This window comes from Xenopus laevis, chromosome 1L (assembly GCF_017654675.1).
Source record: "Xenopus laevis strain J_2021 chromosome 1L, Xenopus_laevis_v10.1, whole genome shotgun sequence".
Taxonomy (NCBI): Eukaryota; Metazoa; Chordata; class Amphibia; order Anura; family Pipidae; genus Xenopus; species Xenopus laevis.
In genome coordinates, this window is record NC_054371.1 from 119,887,732 (window position 1) to 119,908,610 (window position 20,879).

General features: G+C 43.8%; 2 protein-coding genes across 2 annotated transcripts; both read left to right on the top strand.

Moving 5' to 3' along the window:
- The first annotated feature begins 9,793 nt into the window (after window positions 1-9,793).
- LOC121393660 lies at window positions 9,794-17,401 on the top strand. Its single transcript, XM_041562742.1, has 2 exons — window positions 9,794-11,130; window positions 16,740-17,401. Exons 1-2 carry the CDS (start codon window positions 11,110-11,112, stop codon window positions 17,361-17,363), a joined length of 645 nt encoding a protein of 214 aa, XP_041418676.1. The 5' UTR covers window positions 9,794-11,109; the 3' UTR covers window positions 17,364-17,401.
- Window positions 17,402-17,548: 147 nt separating this feature from the next.
- On the top strand, window positions 17,549-20,385 carry LOC121393665. Its single transcript, XM_041562750.1, has 2 exons — window positions 17,549-19,876; window positions 20,002-20,385. Exons 1-2 carry the CDS (start codon window positions 17,989-17,991, stop codon window positions 20,025-20,027), a joined length of 1,914 nt encoding a protein of 637 aa, XP_041418684.1. The 5' UTR covers window positions 17,549-17,988; the 3' UTR covers window positions 20,028-20,385.
- Window positions 20,386-20,879: the final 494 nt, after the last annotated feature.

Below are 20,879 nucleotides of genomic sequence, written 5' to 3' on the forward strand. Positions count from 1 at the left end.
AAGGCCAATTGAAGAGTTGCTTAGAACTTGCCATTCTGTAGCATACTAAAAGTGAACCACCTTTACAAAGAACAAAGAAACTGTAACTTTGCCGGTGTTTAGTGGAGAATTTGTAAAGATAAAAAAGTTCCACAACTGGATGGTATTAATCCCTGGGTACTAAACAAGCTTAGCTCTGTGATTGCCAAACCTCTTTACTTAATTTTTCAGGATTCATTGATTTCTGGCATGGTGCTGAGATGCTGAGAAACTGGTGAATTGCTAATGTGGTGCCTCTATTCAAAAAGGAATCTTGTTCTTAGCTTCAAAACTAAAGGCCAGTTAATCTGACGTCAGGGGTAGGAAAGTTTTTCGAAGGGCTATTAAGGGATGAGATACTTGACTTCATTCATAATAATATGACTTTGTTTCAGCATGGTTTTATGTGTAATAAAAGTTGCCAGACTAATTACATTTCTTTTTATGAGAAGGTGAGCAGGGACCTCAACTCTGGGATGGCAGTGGATGTGATTTACTTAGACTTTGCTAAAGCATTTGATACAGTGCCACACAAAAAGGTTACTGGTTAAATTAAGGAATGTTGGCCCAGAACATAGTATTTGAACCTGGATAGAGAACTGGCTAAAAGATAGACTACAAAGAGTGGTGGTAATTGTAACATTTTCTAATTGGACCAGTGTTGTTAGTGGGTACTGTAGAGGTCTGTACTTGGTCCTTTGCTTTTCAACTTGTTTATTAATGACCTGGAGGAGGGCATTGAAAGTACTGTTTCTATTTTTGCTGATGATACTAAATCTTGCAAAACTAAAGTTCCATGCAGAATGCTGACACTTTGCAGAGTGATTTGACTTAATTGGAAAACTAGGCAGCAACTTGGAAAATAAGGTTCAATGAAATTGCAAGGCTATAATTTTGGCAAAAATTAAATAAATAAAAAGTTATACAGTAAATGGTAGTGTGTAGGGGGTTCCTTCATTGAAAAGGATCTTGGGGTTTTAGTAGATATCAAGTTGTCTAATTCCAGGCAGTGTCATTTTGTGGCCACTAAAGCAAATAAAGTTCTGTCTTGCATAAAAAAAGGGCATTAACTCAAGGGATGAAAACATAATTATGCCTCTTTATAAGTCCCTGGTGAGGCCTCATCTGGAGTATGCAGTGCAGTTTTGTGCTCTAGTCCTTAAGAGGGATATAAATGTGTTGGAGAGAGTGCAGAGACGTGCAACTAAATTGGTTAGAGGGATGGAAGACTTAAATTATGAAGGTAGACTGTCAAGGTTGGGGTTGTTTTCTCTGGAAAAAAGGCGCTTGCGAGGGGACATGATTACACTTTACAAGTACATTAGAGGACATAATAGACAAATAGCAGGGGACCTTTTTACCCATAAAGAGGATCACCATACCAGAAGCCACCCCTTTAGACTAGAAGAAGAGAACTTTAACTTGAAGCAGCATTGATGGTTCTTCACAGTGAGGACAGTGAGGTTGTGGAATGCACTGCCGGGTGTTGTTGTGACAGTCAATTCTGTTAATGCCTTTAAGAGTGGCTTGGATGTTTTCTTGGACAGACATAATATCCAAGGCTATTGTGATACTAAAATCTACAATCAGTATAGATATTGGTATATACAGTAGTTTATGTGAGGGTATGGAGGGGTTGGTGTGAGTGTGGTTGTGGGTACTGGGTTTCATTTGGAAGGGTTAAACTTGATGGACTTTGGACTTTTTTCAACCCAACTTAACTATGTAACTATGTAAAAAAATTGTCCTGATTTTCCCAAAAATGGCTGTTTTTAATCTATTGATGCTATTTTAGTGAAATATAAAATACTAATCAGATGCAAATTTCCTCTTCATTCTAATGCATGCCTGGCCACTCTTTATGCCTTCCTACACTAGTATATGCCTACTTATTGTTCTCAGGTGCATTACCTCCTGTTAAATTGGTTCACCTTTAAGTTAACGTTTAGTATGTGATAGAATGGCTAATTCTAGACAACTTTTCCTATGGCCTTCATTATTTATGTTTTATTGTTTTTGAATTATTTCCTTCTTCTGCGGACTATTTCCATCTTTCAAATGGGGGTCACTGACCCCCATCTAAAAAACAAATGCTCTGTAAGACGACGAATTTATTGCTATTGCTACCTTTCATTACTTACATTTCTATTCAGGCTCTCTCCTATTCACATTCCAATCTCTTATTCAAATTAATGCATGGTTGCATATAGGGTAATTTGGATCCTAGCAACCAGATTGCTGAAATTGCTGCTAAATAAAAATCTAAATAACTAAAAAATCACAAATAGTAAAACATTCAAACCAATTGCAAATTCACTCTACATCATACTAAAGGTTATTTTAAAAGTGAACAACCCCTTTAACATCTCTCAGTTTTCCCTAAGGACCAAGGTCCTGAAATGTGAAATTGAAGATGTTAAATACAGATCTGTGTTGTGCTTACAGCACTTTGCACATTGCACTTTACTGAGTGATGTATGTAGGGCTCCATGGATTGGCAATATTGCACCCTGTAAAACTTCAGCACTTGAACCCCTGGGATTAATAAATGAGGCCTATTATTATCATACAAGTTACTTTATTTCTCCATTATTTTATGAAAGCTAAATTTCTTCTCTGTGTATTAAGAAGTTTTGACAGAGAATGGATATTGAACTTCTCCGGAAAATCCCTTGATGCAAAAATATGTCAGATGTGTAACTGATATCCAAATAATCTGACAGCTGTTTGCTTACTCTGTTAGTTATCTCTCGTCTACAAGCATTGACCCATTTAATCTCTGGTTTTAAATGTCTCTTGAGATTGGCACTAAAATCTAGTGTCTTTCCACAGCATAATAATTGTCAAACACTTTGTTCATAATAATCCAATTTGTGTTTAGTGGAAAGTAATCAACCCTTCAGTAGACTTTTACCTCAGCGAAAGTGTTTGTACTTGATGGACGCGTGTGATTTGAAATTGCTGTAAATCTCTTTTCATACTAATGCTTTTCATACTAATGCTTCGGAATATTTCTAAACATTATTTCTATTATTCATCGCATTTTAATATATATATATGTCGGTATTACTAAAGAGTTGCAGCACCCACAAAGTCTCTCCCAGCCCAGTGATATTTACCTGAGCTGGTACTCCAGCATTGCTTGTCAGTCATAATTGGTGGGGGTGGCTCAATCCTTTAAAAGACTGCAATTCTGTTTTCATTTAGAGTCCAAATTACCCTAGCAACCATGCATTGATTTGAAAAAGAGACTGGATTATAAATAGGAGAGGATCTAAATAGAAAGATGAGCAATAAAAAGTAGCGATAACAATGCATTTGTAGCCTTACAGAGCATTTGTTTTTAGATGGGGCCATTGACCCCCATTTAAAAGCTGGAAAGAGTCAGAAGAAGAAGAAGGCAAATAATTCAAAAACTATAAAATAAATAATGAAGACCAATTGAAGAGTTGCTCTGTAAGGTGCTAAGACAATACCATTTATTAGATAGTTGAGAGCCCAGGCAAACAGGACCTCTGTACAGGTTATTATCCTAGCTAGACTTAGTAGCCTTTTTCATCATACAGCAGTGTTATATCCCCGATAAGGCTAAAGTTACAACTGAAAACATCCAAATATTCTTAATGAAAATATGGTTTCTTCCCTAAATTACATTTTAGAAACAACACTGGAGTATCATAAACACCTTGGCTTGAGTTGTTAATATGGAAATTAATTTATTTGATTTCAAATGGAACGTTGCAGGTAAATTGTTCCATTCTCCTCGATGCTACAGAGTGATCATAAAAACAATAGCAATAGCTATACTTTTGACTGTTACATACATTTTAATTGATGATAAATTCCCATATTTTCTACGAAAGTTCAGAGTCATTGCAATGAAAGGTACTGTCGGTATTTCATAATTGTCCAATATGACAATTATGGAGGAAAATTGTCAAATTTGGTGCACTGTCTTGGAGCAAACATAAACATTATATAAACAGAACACAAACATTCACAAGCTGTAAATACAATAAAACATAGTAGGGTTCAATCTTGACCACTGGTTGTGTAAGAGCACACCATATGGAACATTCCCTATAGACTTGCACCCCCTAGTCTAGATGCTCTTTGTAAAGAGCAGCATCAGGATTAGGTTGCCACCTGTCTGATTTTGACCAGGACAGCCTGGTTTTCTGGAGATATTCCCTAAAGGTGGCCATACACGGGCAGATTAAAGATGCCGATATTGGTCCTTTAGACCAATTCGGCAGCTTATCTGCCCATGTGTGAAGGGGTCCTCTTTATCGATATCAGGCCAAAAATCGGCCAGATATCTGATTTTTTATCGTCTGATTTTTTACAATCCAGGACTGCATTGGCTAGTTGATGCGGTCCTGCAACCCGTCGGAGCCCATTCGTAGTATTGTAATCCAATCGTTTGGCCCGAACCCGATTCACCCGATATCGCCCAGCCTTTAGTGGGCATATCGGGCTAAGATACGCTCGCTTGGCGACCTTGCCAAACGAGCGGATCTAATAGTGTATGGCCACTTTAAGACTGACGTGGTGATCTGCCGATCTCTGATCATCACATAATAGCCCTGTCCACCAATGTCACAACCCACTCCTGCAGTGTCATCAACCCACTATATTGATATATTCTGCATGCCCTATGCTCCTTGTGTGTGCTATACTCTGCCTACCCTATGCTCCCTGTGTGCCATACTCTGCCTGCCCTATGCTCCCTGCCTGAAATAATCTGCCTGCCCTGTGCTCCTTGTGTTTGCATACTCTGACTGTCCTATGCTCCTTGTGTGTACCATACTCTGCCTGCCCTATGCTTCCTGTGTTTGCCATACTCTGCCTTCCCTATGCTCCTTGTCTGTGCCATAATGTGCCTGATCTATGCTCCCAGTGTGTGCCATACTCTGCCTGTGTGTGTGTGTGTGTGTGTGTGCCATAATCTGGCTGCCCTGTACTCCCTGTGTGAGCCATACTCTGCCTGCCATATGCACTGTGTGTGTGTATCATACTCTGTGTGCCATACTCTTTCTGCCCTTTTCTTATTGTGTGTGTCATACTGTGCCTGCCCTATGCTTCATGTGTTTGCCATACTCTGTCTGCCCTATGCTCCCTGTATGTGCCATACTCCGACTGTGTGTGAGCCATAATCTGCCTGCCCTATGCTCTTTGTGTGTGCCATACTTTGCTTGTCCTATGCTCCCTAGGTGTACCATACTCTTCCTGCCCTATGCTCCCTGTGTGTGCCATACTCTGGCTGCCCTATTCTCCTTGTGTGTGTCATTGTCATACTCTGCCTGCCCTATGCTCCCTGTGTGTGCCATACTCTGCCTGCCCTATGCTCACTGTGTGCCATACTCTGCCTGCCCTATGCTCCCTGTGTGTGCCATACTCTGGCTGCCCTATTCTCCTTGTGTGTGTCATTTTCATACTCTGCCTGTCCTATGCTCCCTGTGTGTGCCATACTCTGCCTACCCTATGCTCACTGTGTGCCATACTACTCTGCCTGCCCTATGCTCCCTGTGTGTGCCATATTCTGCCTGCCCTACTCTGCCTGCGTGTGCCATACTCTCCCTGTGTGTGCTCTGTTCTGCCTGCCCTACGCTCCTTGTAGGACATGAGCTTGCAAGGGTTTGTTCTGGGGATTTGTTAGCATTTGGAATTGTTGTTAGGGGCCCTAATGTTTAATAATGTGCTGGGGGGGGGGTGCTGGGTTATCCACAGGGGATTAGGATGCATATGGATTTAAAGGTATGACTTAAAAAAATTTCACATATGAGTGATGAATGATATATAATTTTTTTTTATGATATATGATTTTTTGGTGTGTTACCGCCATTAATGTGGACACGGTCTTAAACGTTATTGTGGTAACATGTGTGTGGCTTAAAGTGGTGTGGTTTAAAAAACAGGGAGTGGTCAACACTGGCTTCCATCATGTAGGCCAGAAAAATTGTAGCCCTTGGTACCACAGAAGTTGGACAGTGTTGCTCTAGAGGAATAGCAGAAAGAGGGTTACACTCCAGAATTACATCCCATAAGCAAGGAACGCTGAAAGATACTACACATAGGACTACTATCTGAAGCTGCATGTCACCCCTATGCCCTACTACAAAAACAATAACAACTAACAGCTAACTTTACCTTGGACCTATATGATATTTAGCCATATCATAGGACAATATTTGAAAATATAACTTTGTGTATACAGCAAAAGCACTTACCGTCCTAGAGGACATCAGGAACTAGCTGCCATTGTGCTCTTTACTATTCAGACAACAAGTCAAACCTAGGAAGCTCTCTATCAAGACATTGAATCTCTAATGCTCGTCTTATCAGACTGTGACACTATTTACCTTTTGCAGAAAGGTAGTGCTATGCCATTTAGTAAATTGTATCCATGAAGATTGTAAGCCTATTTGCTCTTATGTGTAAATTGCTTTTCCATAAAATGCATTAGTATAGAAATCTGGATTTGAGATGTTTTTTTTATGTGAATATTTAATCCTGTATAAGGCTTTGTTCCTCATTATAGTTCCATAAACCAATTCAGATGGAAAGTGTCTGAGTTACATTAAAGGAACTTCTTGAAATGCATTAAAGTAATCCCTGCTGTATTCATGAATGCTTCCAACTGTTTTCTTATATAGAGAACTAAGAAAATTGTTCCCTGTTCATAGCTAATATGATTTTTTTTTTACTGAACCAAAAGAAACATTTTACATGGATTTTGTGTTCAGAAAAGTTACAATAAAGTACCATTATATGTTGGCATGCAGAATAGATAATTATTTCTATTATAAAATTGGCAGGTCACCATACCATGTCAAGGTAAACTTTATACGGTGGCTCTAACTGTTTACTTCTGCTCATATTTTTCATAGGCTGGCAACTCCCTTCTTGGTTGAATTTCTTGGAAGAGGTCCCCCCTTGATCTGACAAGCTGATCTTGACCCCACTGTTGACACTTTTTGCAAGAAATGCAGCCAAAATGTATCCATTTGCACAGAAAAAATTACTAATAAAACATAGGACCAGAGAATGCATTGGTCAAACCCCTCTTGTCTGTTTGTTTCCAGATCAGTCACACTTCCATTGTATTTTGCTTCTATTTTAGTTAGCCTTGGAGTACTCAAACAATTCCTTTTCAGGTGCAATTCTAGCGATCATAGCCCCTCTGCCGCCTGAGACAGCTTGTTGCTGCTGTTTCTCAACTCGCTTTATTGGCCCAGTGTCCCTGTTCCTTTTGTGTTTTTGTGTCTAACGGCAGTGCATTAACTATAGACCCAGCAGACCCAGTGAGCGGCCCATGCTGCACATAAATCCCCCTTCCTCAGTCACTTTCGAGAGCAAGAGCATTCAGTGGGGAGGCAAGGTTGATGCAGGATTGTGTGCGAGTGGGGCCCCTCTGAACATTATTTTGCAGGGAGGCCTGGCAACGTCTAGTTAAACCGCTGTCTAACTGGTCATGATTAAGTTCTGTGTGGATAAAGGATTTTAGCAAGCAAGCTGTGAATGTTCTCTTCTAGTTAGGCTTTTGCTGTGTTTCATATCTTTTTTTTAAAAGGTTTTTATTTATTGGTTGCAACTTCAACATACAGAAATGCTGGATAGTTTACAATAAATAACCATTGTGTACATTAATTATTCACATGAATTGAGCGACCCTTCACCAAACTGAGAGCCAACTCTGAGTCAGTGATTTTCACTATTGAAGAGCAAACCCTTATTTGTTATAACTCAATCACTCAAACAGGGGCGCATGGGGGGGGGATTTAGACCGTGTGGGCATGCATTAGCTTCTGTTCCTAGATATTTAGGTGGTATTCCTAACTAGGTTCCTGGGGTTTGATTGTGTCTGTTATATCAGCCCATGCCCCCCAGACTTTCTCGAATTTTTCTGGGCAACTTCTACTAATATATGTTAACTTATAGAATGGAAGTGCTTGGTTTATTATAGATTTCCATCTCTTTATGGTGGTTGAGGTAGGCAACTTTCAAGTTAGGATAATAGTTTTCCTGGTATAGTAATAAAGAAGTCTCAGGAGGATGCATTGGTATTTGTCCTGAACTATATTCTCCACTAGTCCCCGTATACATACTTCTGGTGACCAGACATTTGGCATGTCTAATGCTTCTACTACGAATGCCACTACTTTTCTCCAAAATTTATCGACCAGTGGGCAGGTCCAAAACACATGTAGGACTGTACCTGGGCTCGTTCCACATTTGAAACATAGATTATTCGGCTTGAGGCCCATCGAGTGCAGTGTGGCAGGTGTGAGATAGGTCCTATGAATTGTACGGTATTGTATCATAATATCATTACTACTTATCACCGAAGATAGGTATGAGTGAGTAAGGTCATCCCAGTCATCAGGGTCTAGTTGTGGGAGATCCGAGGACCATTTGGTGTAGCATTTTGCAAATGGATTACCTCTTTGGGTATTAAGGGTTGAGTAAATGCGAGATATCAGTTGCTTATTGCTGGGCGACCTTAATAGCTGCTCTAGCCGGGACAGGGTTACTTTGGGGGGACCAGGAAATTGGCTATTAGCTGCATGTCTGATCTGTAAATATCTGAATCACATTGTATTTGGAAGCTTATACTCCACAGTTAGAGCTGCAAATGATTTCAGCCCTTGAGCATCAGATAGTTGACCCACATACAGTATTTGATTTAAACTTGGCCCAAATTGTTGGGTCGGGTATTGTGAGGAAGTGTTGTAGCTTGGGGTTACACCACAAAGGATCTATGTTTAGCTCTCTGTATCTATATGGGTCCCTCTGATCCATACTCCCAGGTATTTAAACTTTTCCACACATTTTAGCTCTGTTGGGAGTGTTGTGTTAGAGGGCATTGTTTGATTTAGCCGCATGTAAGTGGACTTTTGCCAATTAACTTGGAGGTGTTTCATATCTTTAGTAAGAATACTAAGGGCACATTAAAGGAGAAGGAAAGGCTGTATTTAATTGGGGGTACCAAAAGTAAGGCACCCCCAAGTGATTGTTTATACTCACCTTACACCCGGGCCAGTGCTCCTATCAGCAGAAAACTGCACTGGGCCAGGGTTCTTCCAGCAAGCACCGCTGAGCAGTCGATTCCTTCTTCTTTCTTTGCACGGGTGCGCATGTGCAGTTGTACGATAAGTCGAACTTTAATGAAAAAGTCGCCTATTTTGTTCTAATGCGCATGCATCTGCCCTGGGAAATTTGAAGAAAGAAGAAGGAAGCCAATCTCTCAGTGGTGCTTGCTAGAAGAACCCCGGAACCGGTACAGTTTTCTCCTGATAGGAGCACCAGCCCAGAGTGTGGGATAAATACTGTATATATTTGGTGTCTAACATTTGGCACCCCCAAGTAAATAGGCCTTTCCTTCTCCTTTAATGATAGGTGCGTAACAATCTGTTAAAGCAACTTAGAGAGTGTTTTTGATTTTATTGTGATGTTTCATATTTTACCATTTTAAATGTGTTTTTGATTTCACTGTAATGTTTCATATTTTACCATTTTAAATGTTTTGGATTTTACAGTAATGTTTCATATTTTACCATTTTAAATGTTTTGGATTTTACTGTAATGTTTCATATTTTACCATTTTAAATGTTAACACAAATGCTTACAGTGTCATTATGGACATCACACAGGCATAGAATCCCTAATCTATATGCTTGGACAATTTGAGTTGTAAAATACAACATATACTAAATCACAAGTAGTAGGCTGGAAGGAAATATTACTGCTAGTCTCTAAAGTAACAAGGTGTAAGGGAAGGATGGGTCCCATCCCCCCCCAACCCCTCCCTGCCTCCCAGCAGGGAGGGAAAGCCAGGCAAGGTCTGGCCGGAGGATCTGCTTTGATCCTCCTATCACCATGCCGGCCCACATGTTAGAGTAGTGTGTGTGTCGGAGGAGGGGCGTGTGTGCATGCTGCTGGGCAGGACTGAGCAGGGTTTAAAAGGCCCGGCGCAGCTGCACTCGGTCTCTTCTTCTTGTGTGCATCGCCCAGAGAACATCACCCCCCTGGACCCCCCTGGACAACGAGCATTTAACCCCTACTATCCCACCAACGAATCCCATTAACCCCTACTGCTATCCCACCAACGAATCCCATCCATTCAAACCCCTGCTATCCCACCAACGATCCCACTAACTCCCATTCCCATCAAACCCCTACTCCATTAACCCCTACTGATCAAACCCCTGCTATCCCACCAACGCCCATCAAACCCCTACTCCATTCAAACCCCTATTATCCCACCAACGATCCCTATCCCCTGTACCCCAACTCCCTTTTGTTGGTTCAGGGAAAGTTTAGCACCAGGAAGGGCGGGAAATTATATCGTGTGTGATTGTGTATGTGTAGTTAGATTGTGGGTGAATTTTGGGGATTGTTAGTGTAAATGAGGATTGTTTCATTTAGTTGTTTTATGTTGTGTAATTGGTATATCTGCATTAGAGGTAGTTACTGTTTTTATTGTTGAGTGTCGTATTAAATATATTGTGTTATTTGTAACTTCTGTGGTGTGTTTGTTATTATGGTAAGTAGAGTAGTAATCGCACGCAGATAGTTAGTACAGTACAGTATATAGCGTACATAGTGAAAGGCCATTTAAGAGTAGTTCTTTAAGGAATAAATAGGCGGAGTTAAGTATCGAACATCTGCATAAACAGCGATAACGAATACACCCCCTTAACATTGGCGAGCCAGCGGCCCCTGCATATAGCGTTATTTCTGCGTTCGGTTTTGAGGCTAGGGATCGGTTATACTGTGATTATCAGGCGGTAGAGACAAGGTTGAATGTCTGCCCTGATAATTCGGACAGGTAACGCGAGTTATAGTGTAGTACCAAACGTAAATCACGCTTAAGCAGAGAATCTATAATCTATCTGTTACTAAAAATTTTTATTTATTTTTGATTACCTTTCACGGACGCGTACGCATTGCTGAAAGGAAAAATCACGTCACGAGAAGAGATCCATCGTTATCGGAGCAGGATAAAAGTCTAGTCTGGTAGGGAGAAAGGCGTTCCGGAAGTTAAAGGACCTTCTACAAGCAGCAAGGACAAAGGTTAGCACCGATTGAATGATGACATCTCAACCAAAAGTGAGTATGACTTTTTCCACACTTCAACACTTGAGTAAACACAGTACTTTTAATCCCATAATACCCAACGCATACAAATCTACTGAGCTCCTATGGTCCACTTTGTTGGACCAGGCATATGCTCATGATAAGAATTGTATCAGTAGGGGTGTCTTTCATAAAACTAACAAACGCCTCCAAATGTTAGCTAAATTGGTTTACACCTTTGAGGATATCATTTGGAAGCCAGAACACATGGAGACACTAGCTAGCACTAGAAAGGCAGGGGAGGTTTCAAATGCACTAAACTTTCATTGCAATTGTTGTGTAGAAAATATAGCAAAAATACATGCGCTAGAGACGCAGGTGCAAGAGAAAATCCAGTGTACAGTGGAGAGGGGCAGGGAAATTTGTGTGTTGGAGTCTAGGCTCTCGGACAAAGAGAGCCTCTACTCTGACATGGACAAAGAATTGCTCGGACTGTACACTGAAATCAATCAGTTGAGGAACAATGCAGTATCTACTGATGCTGTGATTGTTCAGTTGCGACAGGATCTGGCTGCAAAAACACAAATCATTGCGGATTTGCAGCAGGTAATTGTCAATCTGTCACGGCCTGGTGCTAATAGCACGGTGCCCACGAAACAGGTTTGTGTTTCGGGAACGGCACAGGGGGAGACAGCGGCGATAGCGCCAAGGTCTCCCAATGATCAAAGATCCAAGGCAATAGACACTAGGGGACAGGTGGAACGGTCGCTACAGTTCACTCCGACACCAGGGGGGAGAACAGATGGAACGACCGCTTCCAGGAACAGGACAACAGTTGGGGACAGGAGAGTGGATGGCCATTTTCCACTTCCAATCCGCCAACTCGTCCGGATAGACAGGAAGAGGTATATCCTAACCATTCCAGTATGGAAAGGATAAATTTCCTGTTGCGGATCTGCAAGGAGATCCCAAAATATGATCCTAATGTTGATCCGTTTACTTCATGTGATCTTTTTGAGGGTCATTGTAACAAGTATTCAGTGGCTCCTGAATATCGCATGGAGTTGTTTAAACTTTGGTTACCTACACACTTTAACCAAAGGTATGAGGTAACAGGGAGGACACAACCAATGAATGGACAGTATTATGATAAGGAAGAAAGACTCTCCATTCTCATGAAACTGGCAACAGGGCATTGGGACGTCACTCCAGATATTCTGTCAAAATTCAAGCCCACTATACAGGACGAACCTTTGTCTCTGTGTAGTCGGTTTGAAGCGATGTACAGGAGGGTTACTAAAGATCAGGGTATGGGAATCCCACAAGGCATGGTCCGCATGTTTGTGGAAAAGTTCCCATATCTTGATACTGCAATCAGGTTAAGCGCAGCCAAGGAACCTTCCCTTGCGGATGCGGCCATAATTATTGAGCAGTACAGACAGGATATACTGCACAATAATAAATTGGTTAAAGTTAGGGAGCGTGTGCCAGTACACGTTAATTCGCAAGATGAACGGGTACCGCACAACAAATTCACCTCAAATGCTCGCCCCACGGCCCCGCCATTTGAACGGACAGGGAGCATTCGTTGCTTTTTCTGTCTACAAACCGGACACATGAAAAGGAATTGTCCGCAATGGATAAGGAGTCGCACTATCCCTCAGAAGACGGGCAATAATAATGGTTTCAAGCTGAAACCTAATTATTACAACTCATTAGGGGAACATGTGGATACAGACCTGGGATATTTACATAGCCAATCACCAAAACGGGTGGCTATTGTGAATACCCCAGAGGTTATGGAATCAAATGAATCCATACCAAAGGATCAGAGCAAGAACTCACAAGTAGCAGTATGTACCTCACAGGTACCTACTGGGAGTCTGGTAGATATCGATTGAAAGTTAGGGCTCCCTAAAGAGCTGGCTCCAGTATGTCCTGTTATACTGGATTCTTCAGGGAGACCCCACATTACAGCCACCATAAAAGATCAGGACACAAAAATCATGCTGGACACTGGTGCGGAAATTTCCATTACCAATGTCAAACATGATTTACACCCCAATAGCCCTCAGTGTGTGGTGATCGGATTTGATCACCAACAAGGGGGGGTGAGGGCCCACAGAATTGATGAAGTAACCATTCAGATTGCCAGATACATGACTCTTAAGATCCCAATGTGGTACTACCCCGGCTCTGATAACATCATCGGAACGGACGTGATGACACAGAATGGGTGGATCCTGGATTTGGTAAACTGTATGGTATGGAAGGGCCCCAAACGATCCAAGGTGTTTGTAATACAACGCCAGTGTTTGGGACCACCCTTGCCAGCAGTAGATAAGGGAACTGATATACTCGAACACAAATGGCCGGATGTCTCGCATAACGCGGACCTGGAGCCTATTGTATACGAGAATCCCGATCTGTGGGCCCAGAGCAAAAATGACTGTGGTAGACTGGTTGGCGTTCAGGTGGACATACAAGGTCCAGACCCTCCACCTCAACGCCAATACAGATTTCCATCAGAAGCCACTCATTCGATCATGGACACAGTTCAGGAACTGAAGATTAGGGGTGTGGTCATTGAAGGAAATTCAAAATGCAATAATCCCCTCTGGCCAGTTAAGAAGAAGGACACAAACACATGGAGGCTTACCATAGACCTCCGGGTCCTTAATAAGTACACCCCTATGTCAGCCCCTGTAGTGGCACAGACTCCCGACATCATGGCCAGAATAAGTGGCAAAAGCCGTGTGTTCTCGACCTTAGATGTTGCCAATGGGTTCTTCTCCATCGAATTAACCGAGAATTGCAGATACAAATTTGCCTTCACGGTGGGAGACAAACAGTACATGTTTGCTGTACTTCCTCAGGGGTTTCATAGCAGTCCCACATATTTTCACCAGGCATTGGCAGCGGTGCTGAGTGTGTTTTCGCGGCCCGAATGTCTGTTACAATATGTGGACGACTTGCTCCTGCATACGGAAACCATGGAGGAACACTTGGTTCTGCTGAGGGAGCTATTGGGACTTCTGGCCAAGTCAGGACTCAAGTTGAGCCCCCACAAGGCAAATTTGGCCTAGAGCAGAGGTGACTTTCTTAGGGGTCCAAATTTCTTTTGGAGCCAAAGGAATCATGGCAGCCCGTGTGGAAGCCATGGTAAAGTTACCTAGGCCAGGCACTCTTCAGGATTTGAGAAAATTTCTGGGGGTAGCCAATTTCATGAGGGAGTTCATAGAGGATTTCGCTGCTAAAGCAAGACCTCTCTATGAACTCTTACGTGGAGAAGAACCCTCAATCGAAGGTTGGTCCGATGCGCAGGAAGAGGCTTTTTCTGTTTTGAAAAGAGATCTCTCCTCGGCACCTGTACTGGCTACTCCACATCCCGATGGAGAAATGGCCGTACAGGCGTATGCGGGGACGGAGTCTATCGCAGTGGTCCTTCTACAGAAGGTAGGGTATGAAACCAGACCGCTGGGATACTTCTCCAGGTTGCTTTCGTCTGTCGAACGGGGGTTCGATGAGTGTGCCAAACAACTGGCAGCCATACATTATGCTGTTAAGACCACTGAGCATATTGTAGGTTTCAGGCCACTCACCTTACAGACTCCACATTCTCCATTGGCCCTTTTGCTCCGTGATACACTACCTGGAGTCTCTCAACAGAGATTCGGTAGGTGGATTATGGATCTTAGTGACCGGAATCTGCAGGTGAACCACAAAGCTAAATATGTTCTGTCCCAGTTACTGAACACCACTGGAACCGAACATGACTGTGGCCAACCAATGCAAACCAGTGTACCACAGATGTTCAGGACCAATCGACATCCAGAAGATAGGGTCATCTTTGTTGATGGCTCTCGTTTCTACCTGGAGGGAACCTATGTCACAGGTTTTGCTGTGCTAGATGAGACCACAGGTACTCAGAGTCTTGTCAAGTTACCCGGTCACATGTCGGCACAGAGGCTGTCAAGGAAGCTTTACTTCTTCAGCCCTCGGGGAAGCGAACTATATATAGTGACAGTTCATATGTAGTTCGCTCCCTCACCCTGCACCTGGACATATGGAAGAGGCGAGGATTTGTAGACAGTCAAAACAAACCTCTGGCTCATGTATCGGTCCTGAAGGAACTGTGGGATTGGGGTACGACACACACAGCAGAAGCAGCAATCATCAAAATCCCGGCGCATCAAAAAGGGGATGAACCGTTGATAGTGGGGAATAACAAGGTAGATGAGATGGCAAAATTAGCGGCAGTGTCTGGGACCCTTCGGGAACCAGACACTGAACAGTTACCCACACACTGGATTGCAATAAGATCCCATCTGAAGGATGGTCCAGTGTCATTTGAAGAGGAACAGGCCAAAGATCCTCTTCTAAAGACACACCTCAAAACGCCTCAACATCCTTGGTCATTGCAACAGGGTATTTTGTGTTATGATACCGGTACCCAGCAGCTTCCTCTTCCAGTGGTTCCACAACATCTACAAGCAGAACTGACCAGATTGAACCACCAACTCTTTGGACATCTTGGCCGGAATAAGCTCCTGTCTTTCTTGAAAGATAAATTATACTGGCCGGGGATGTCCAATACGGTAGAGGAAGTTACTCAGCAGTGTCTGGTGTGTGCTCAGGTTAACCCCAGGGCCCCAGCTCTGAAGCCGGTGTTGCAGCGGGTCCCGCCTGCAGATGGTCCATGGTCCGCAATCCAAATCGATTTTATTGGACCTTTACCAGCCGGTAGTCGCAATTGTCGCTACGCACTGGTGGTAGCGGATGTCTTCTCCAAATGGGTAGAAGCCATTCCCACGACCAATGATTCGGCTGCAACCACTGCCCGTGTCCTTTGGGAGAAGGTTCTATCACGATGGGGTATCCCCAGAGTGATAGAATCAGACAGAGGAACTCATTTCACGGGTAAGGTCATGAAGGCGCTCTGTGGTCTTTTAGACATAAAACAGAGATTTCATGTGCCTTACCATCCTCAGTCAGCGGGAATTGTGGAACGGATGAATCGGACCATAAAAACACGCCTGGCTAAAGCACTACTGGAGAAAGGTTCCTCTTGGGTATCCTCTCTTCCAGCAGTACTAATGGGCATCCGAGCCACTGAAGCCACCAGTACCGGTATAACCCCGTTTGAAATAATGACCGGACGTAAAATGCCCTTATGCCTACCTAATGAGCCCTTGGTTTCTGAACCCATAAAAAATGCCATCGCCAGAGACCTGTTTCTCCAACAGGTTCAGCAGAACCTGAAGGAGTTACTGCCTTACGTAGCAATACGGTTGCACAAACCGTATCTACAGGGGGAAACGCCAATGCCCTCTGTAGGAGAAATGGTAATGGTAAAGGTCTTCCGGCATGTTGGTCCGTGGGACGCAAACTGGGAAGGTCCCTATCGGGTCCTAGAAGTAATGGGCAATACCATGTTAAAGGTGCAAAGGCCAATGACTAATAAGAAAAAGTCGCGTAGAAGTCAGGAGGTTTTGTGGGTCCACATCGACCAGGCCAAGGCCACCCGAGCCTCCCCAACTCAATAACATAAAGACACTGAGAGTTGGGTGAAAAAGGGGGAGGGTTGGGGGGGTCGATGTGGAATCCATAATATTTAATACCTTGTCTCTAATACTCTACAGAACAGACAAGGGAGACTCTCCATGGGACATAATTGCCAGGATAGGGATCTTCCGAACGGAATACGTCTCCAGCTTGTGATACTGGTGGTAAGCATGTTGGTGGCAGGCTCGGCCTATTCAGGGAAGGGTCTGGAAGCAATTCATGGTATGACTAACATACCACTTAATGAACCCAGTCTTTTAATGGTGGAGTGTTTGGGTGGCAAGATCCTGAAACCATACGAGAACTTTACTTTTAAACCAGGGCAGTGGTATCTGTATGGTTTCCAGAGAGAGGGTTTTGACAGAGGTGTAATCCAACATTATACCCCTGTGGAGAATGTGTCTGCCATACAACATGACTTACATGCCCTCTGCCTCAAGGAGTTTAGACATTTTCAGGATTCAGAACCAATACCTATTAAATCTTTTAGATGGGTATCTAGAGACCCGCACTTACACCCTTATAAGAAGGTGGAAGTCAATAATACAACGGTGTTGTGTACCAAAGAAGGAGTTCTGAGTCCTGAAGATGTCACTGGGGCAGAATATAGCGGTTGGTTTATCCTTCAGGCTACCTTCACAAAGAGGGATAGCTGTCAGGCTCACCGTCTGATCCAACGAAGAAGGAGCAGGAACTTGTAGAACACGAACCCACAAGCGCCTCGCACAACACTAACCCACCTGGAGTGGAACAGGGAGAAGTGAAGTGACGAGTAGCCAATGAGACTAACCGAAGCGAAGTACAGAGGGTTCAGGCAGAAGCGAAGTCAGACAGGCCAAGGTCGGGGCAGGCAGCGAAGAGTCGTAAACGAGGTCAGGCAAGAAGATCAGGGCAGGCGGCAATAGACAATCCGGGAACAAGCTGAGGTCAAACACAGAAGATCAGTAGAATACAATGCTAGGGTTTCAGTCAAATAACCTAATAACCAGGCAAGGAGTCACAGTACTGGTTAGGATTAAATAGAGCTTATTTGGCGCCAAACTGGCGTCATCACGCTGGCGTCGCACAGCTGACGTCAGTGCGTCCGTCATCGGCGTCCGTCGCTGACGCCCCTGCGTCGGCGACCGTCGCCGGCCCCTTCGCGCCGGCGTCCGTCGCCGGCGTCCAACGCTGCGCGCTGACACGCATCGGTTCCCCGATGAGCGCGCCTGCGCCTGTGCCGGAAGGAACGTGGAAGCGGATCCTTACAATAGCCATGATGGGTTAAGGGTAAAGACATATTTTGATAGACCCATTCCAGTAAAAGGTACCCTTAAAGCTTATTGCATGTTGAGGGATTCCCAGATGATTATCACTAGGGAATCCAGTTACGTTCATGGTCATGTGTCCACAGACTATTTGCGAACCAGTGTAATGATGTTAAAGTTAAACTGCAGCAACTCTGGTCAGGTCCTATGGAATGACCAGACCAGTCCGGGAGAGATGGAAGGTCTATACAGGGCGACAGTTTTACAGGTACGGACCGATGCCAAGGACCCAAGGTATACTCAGTTAAAGGGATCCCCATCCATACGGTCCTTCATGATTACAATCATGAGGGACAACTGTGTGCAAGAGGTGGCAGGGTACTATTTTGTCACCTATGCTCATTGGGATCAGGATACACAAATGGTAATGTCAGACACCAATCCCTGGCGTTGGGATCTGGTGTGTAACGGGGTAGATACCCCTACAGTAAATATATGGATGGATGGTACCCCTATGACTGAGGAATACCGGAATAGGTACGTGTCTTCTGATTGGAAAGACCCCAGTGGCAGGGATATTAACTTTGATATCAATATAGATGGTCCGTTCAAATGGCCTTTTTGTGAGACTGTAGATGAAGGGTGCTGGACTTTTACACAGTGGGCCTATCTGTCCAAATCCAAACCTATAGGAAAACTAGTGTTGCAGACTGGAGAAAGTGAACAATGGTATCCATTCGAAGGAAGGGGGCAAGTATGTGTAACCGTGGTGAGGATCCCCTATGAAACAGAAGGTCTTCAACCAGTTAAACCGCATTCAGACTCTTGCAACGCCCCTATCCATCAATTGGCCGATCCAGTAGCCCCTCAACTGTCATCCCCATGGAAAATCATCACAGGGGCAAAGTTCATTCTTTTCACCTGGAGGATTTCCATGGAGGATTTCAGAGTGGATCATTGGGATCACAGATGTGGGGAGTTTATTCAGGACCAAATTGATATGATGAAAGGATGGATAGAGGCGGGGCAAGAGGTTAGGAAAGACGACCCTCGAAGCAGGAAATTCAGGAGGAAGAGAGATTTGGTATCCATGGGACTTGGTGGGGGTGCCCTGGGAGTGGGAGTCCTGAACACTATGGATATGGAAGTCCTGAGGAGTAAGCTTGGGAATGTTGCGCGACATGCCGGAGAAGGATTCAATACTCAGCTGGATGTAAACCAGGTCCTTGAAGGTTTGCAGCACTCACATATAGATGCCACTACCTCTCTATCTTCTGCTCTGCGAGAAAAGTTTAGACGGCTCGTCATGGGGCTTTTGGAGGTACAGGATAGAGTACAGCTGGCTCTGGCATGTACGCAGGTCCAAGGTGAGCTCTCAGATAACCTTAAACATATTGTATCATCTTTGCACGGAGGCCACTTCCCATTCAACCTCCGCCAACGGGTAAGTCCATTTATTTCCCAATTTGCACTCAATCACACGAATTGGTGGGTGGTCCAATGGCACGGGTGTCGGAACCTCACTTGTACCGCCTCGTCATTGGCACCTGTATCTGGTCAGTTATTACAGGGATACAGTGCCGTCAACCTAGGGGTGGTTGTAGGTAATAAAACAGTGTTTCATCCTCAGCTCCCCTCGGAAGTCCTCACTTATGAGAGAGGTCATCCCTATCTAGTTAATGTGGAGGGATGCTGGAGGAAAGAGGATGCGATCCTCTGTCAGGGTAATCAGGATCGGGTGCTTCGACACCAATGTTGGAACTCCGAGGGGTCCTGTGAGATGAAGACTAACCCAATGCCGTCCTCTCATTTGGTATACTTAGGGCAGGGATATTGGTGTTGGTACCAAGGGAACAATGCAACCTTTATCATTTATGGAACTAACTGTACTGCGAGGGGAGAACTTCCTCCCGCTGTGTATTGTACTCTTAGTCCCGTTTTAGGATTAGATGTCGCAGAGCAACAAGGAAGAACACCGATCACCCCCGAAAAGAGGCTTGACATCCACCCGGACGTTCCTGTGAGACTCCAAAAGATTCCTCTGGGTTTCGGCAAAGAACTTAAAAATCTCCTTCTGAATTTTAATCGAGAGGAAGAAATACTTCAGAAACTCCATGAGTCCGAGAAGCAGGCCACCATCCAACTTGTCCACGACCAGAACAAGATAAAAGCAATTGCCACTTCCTTAGATAAAGACGCCAAGGTTTCCTGGTGGGAAAGTTTGTTTGGTTACAGCCCAAAGGCGACCTCCTTCTTCAATCTATTGATCCATCCTGTGATAATCCTTCTGGTTCTGGTCTTCATTATGTACATGGGATTGTGGCTGATATATCGGAGAGTCAAGAGACTTGCAGAAAAATTAAATCGGAATCAGACAGAATTCCACGAAGCCACCCGTAGGAGACTCAGGGCGCAGCCTTGACAGAGTACTTAAATTAACAAGTTTATAAAGTTCTTGATTCATCGAGAGACTCCAGGCAAAGCTACCCTAAATTCCCAATTCTTGGAACCTCTATGAGGTTTCTGGATGCAGATCTTTTGTTATCCTGAAGCCCCATGGTATGGTGTTTATATATTATTGTTTTTTTGTTTTTTGTTTTTTTGAGAGGGGTGGGTGTTGGGTGTGTAATTATGGGATTGTGAGTGTGAATGGGGACTAGAACAGGGTTTATTAGGGACAGGTCCCCTCCTAAACCAAGTGTATTTGCCAATCTCGCCCCAGGAGCAGTCAAGTTTGAACTGAATGTCAGATAAGTGCGGTGTTCTTTCCCGCAGTTAGAATTTAGGTACCCTGGTATTACCTCAGACTCCAAGTCTGATCTGCCTTGTAAAGACCTATCTATCCGTCCATGGGAGAACCCCCTCTGCAATCAAGATAAAGAGAAACATGTCTGATGGGAGTCTTGCCTACGAAAGTCCGGTTCTAACAGAGAACAGAAAGGCCAGTGTGAGAGACTACTCCAGGTTCAT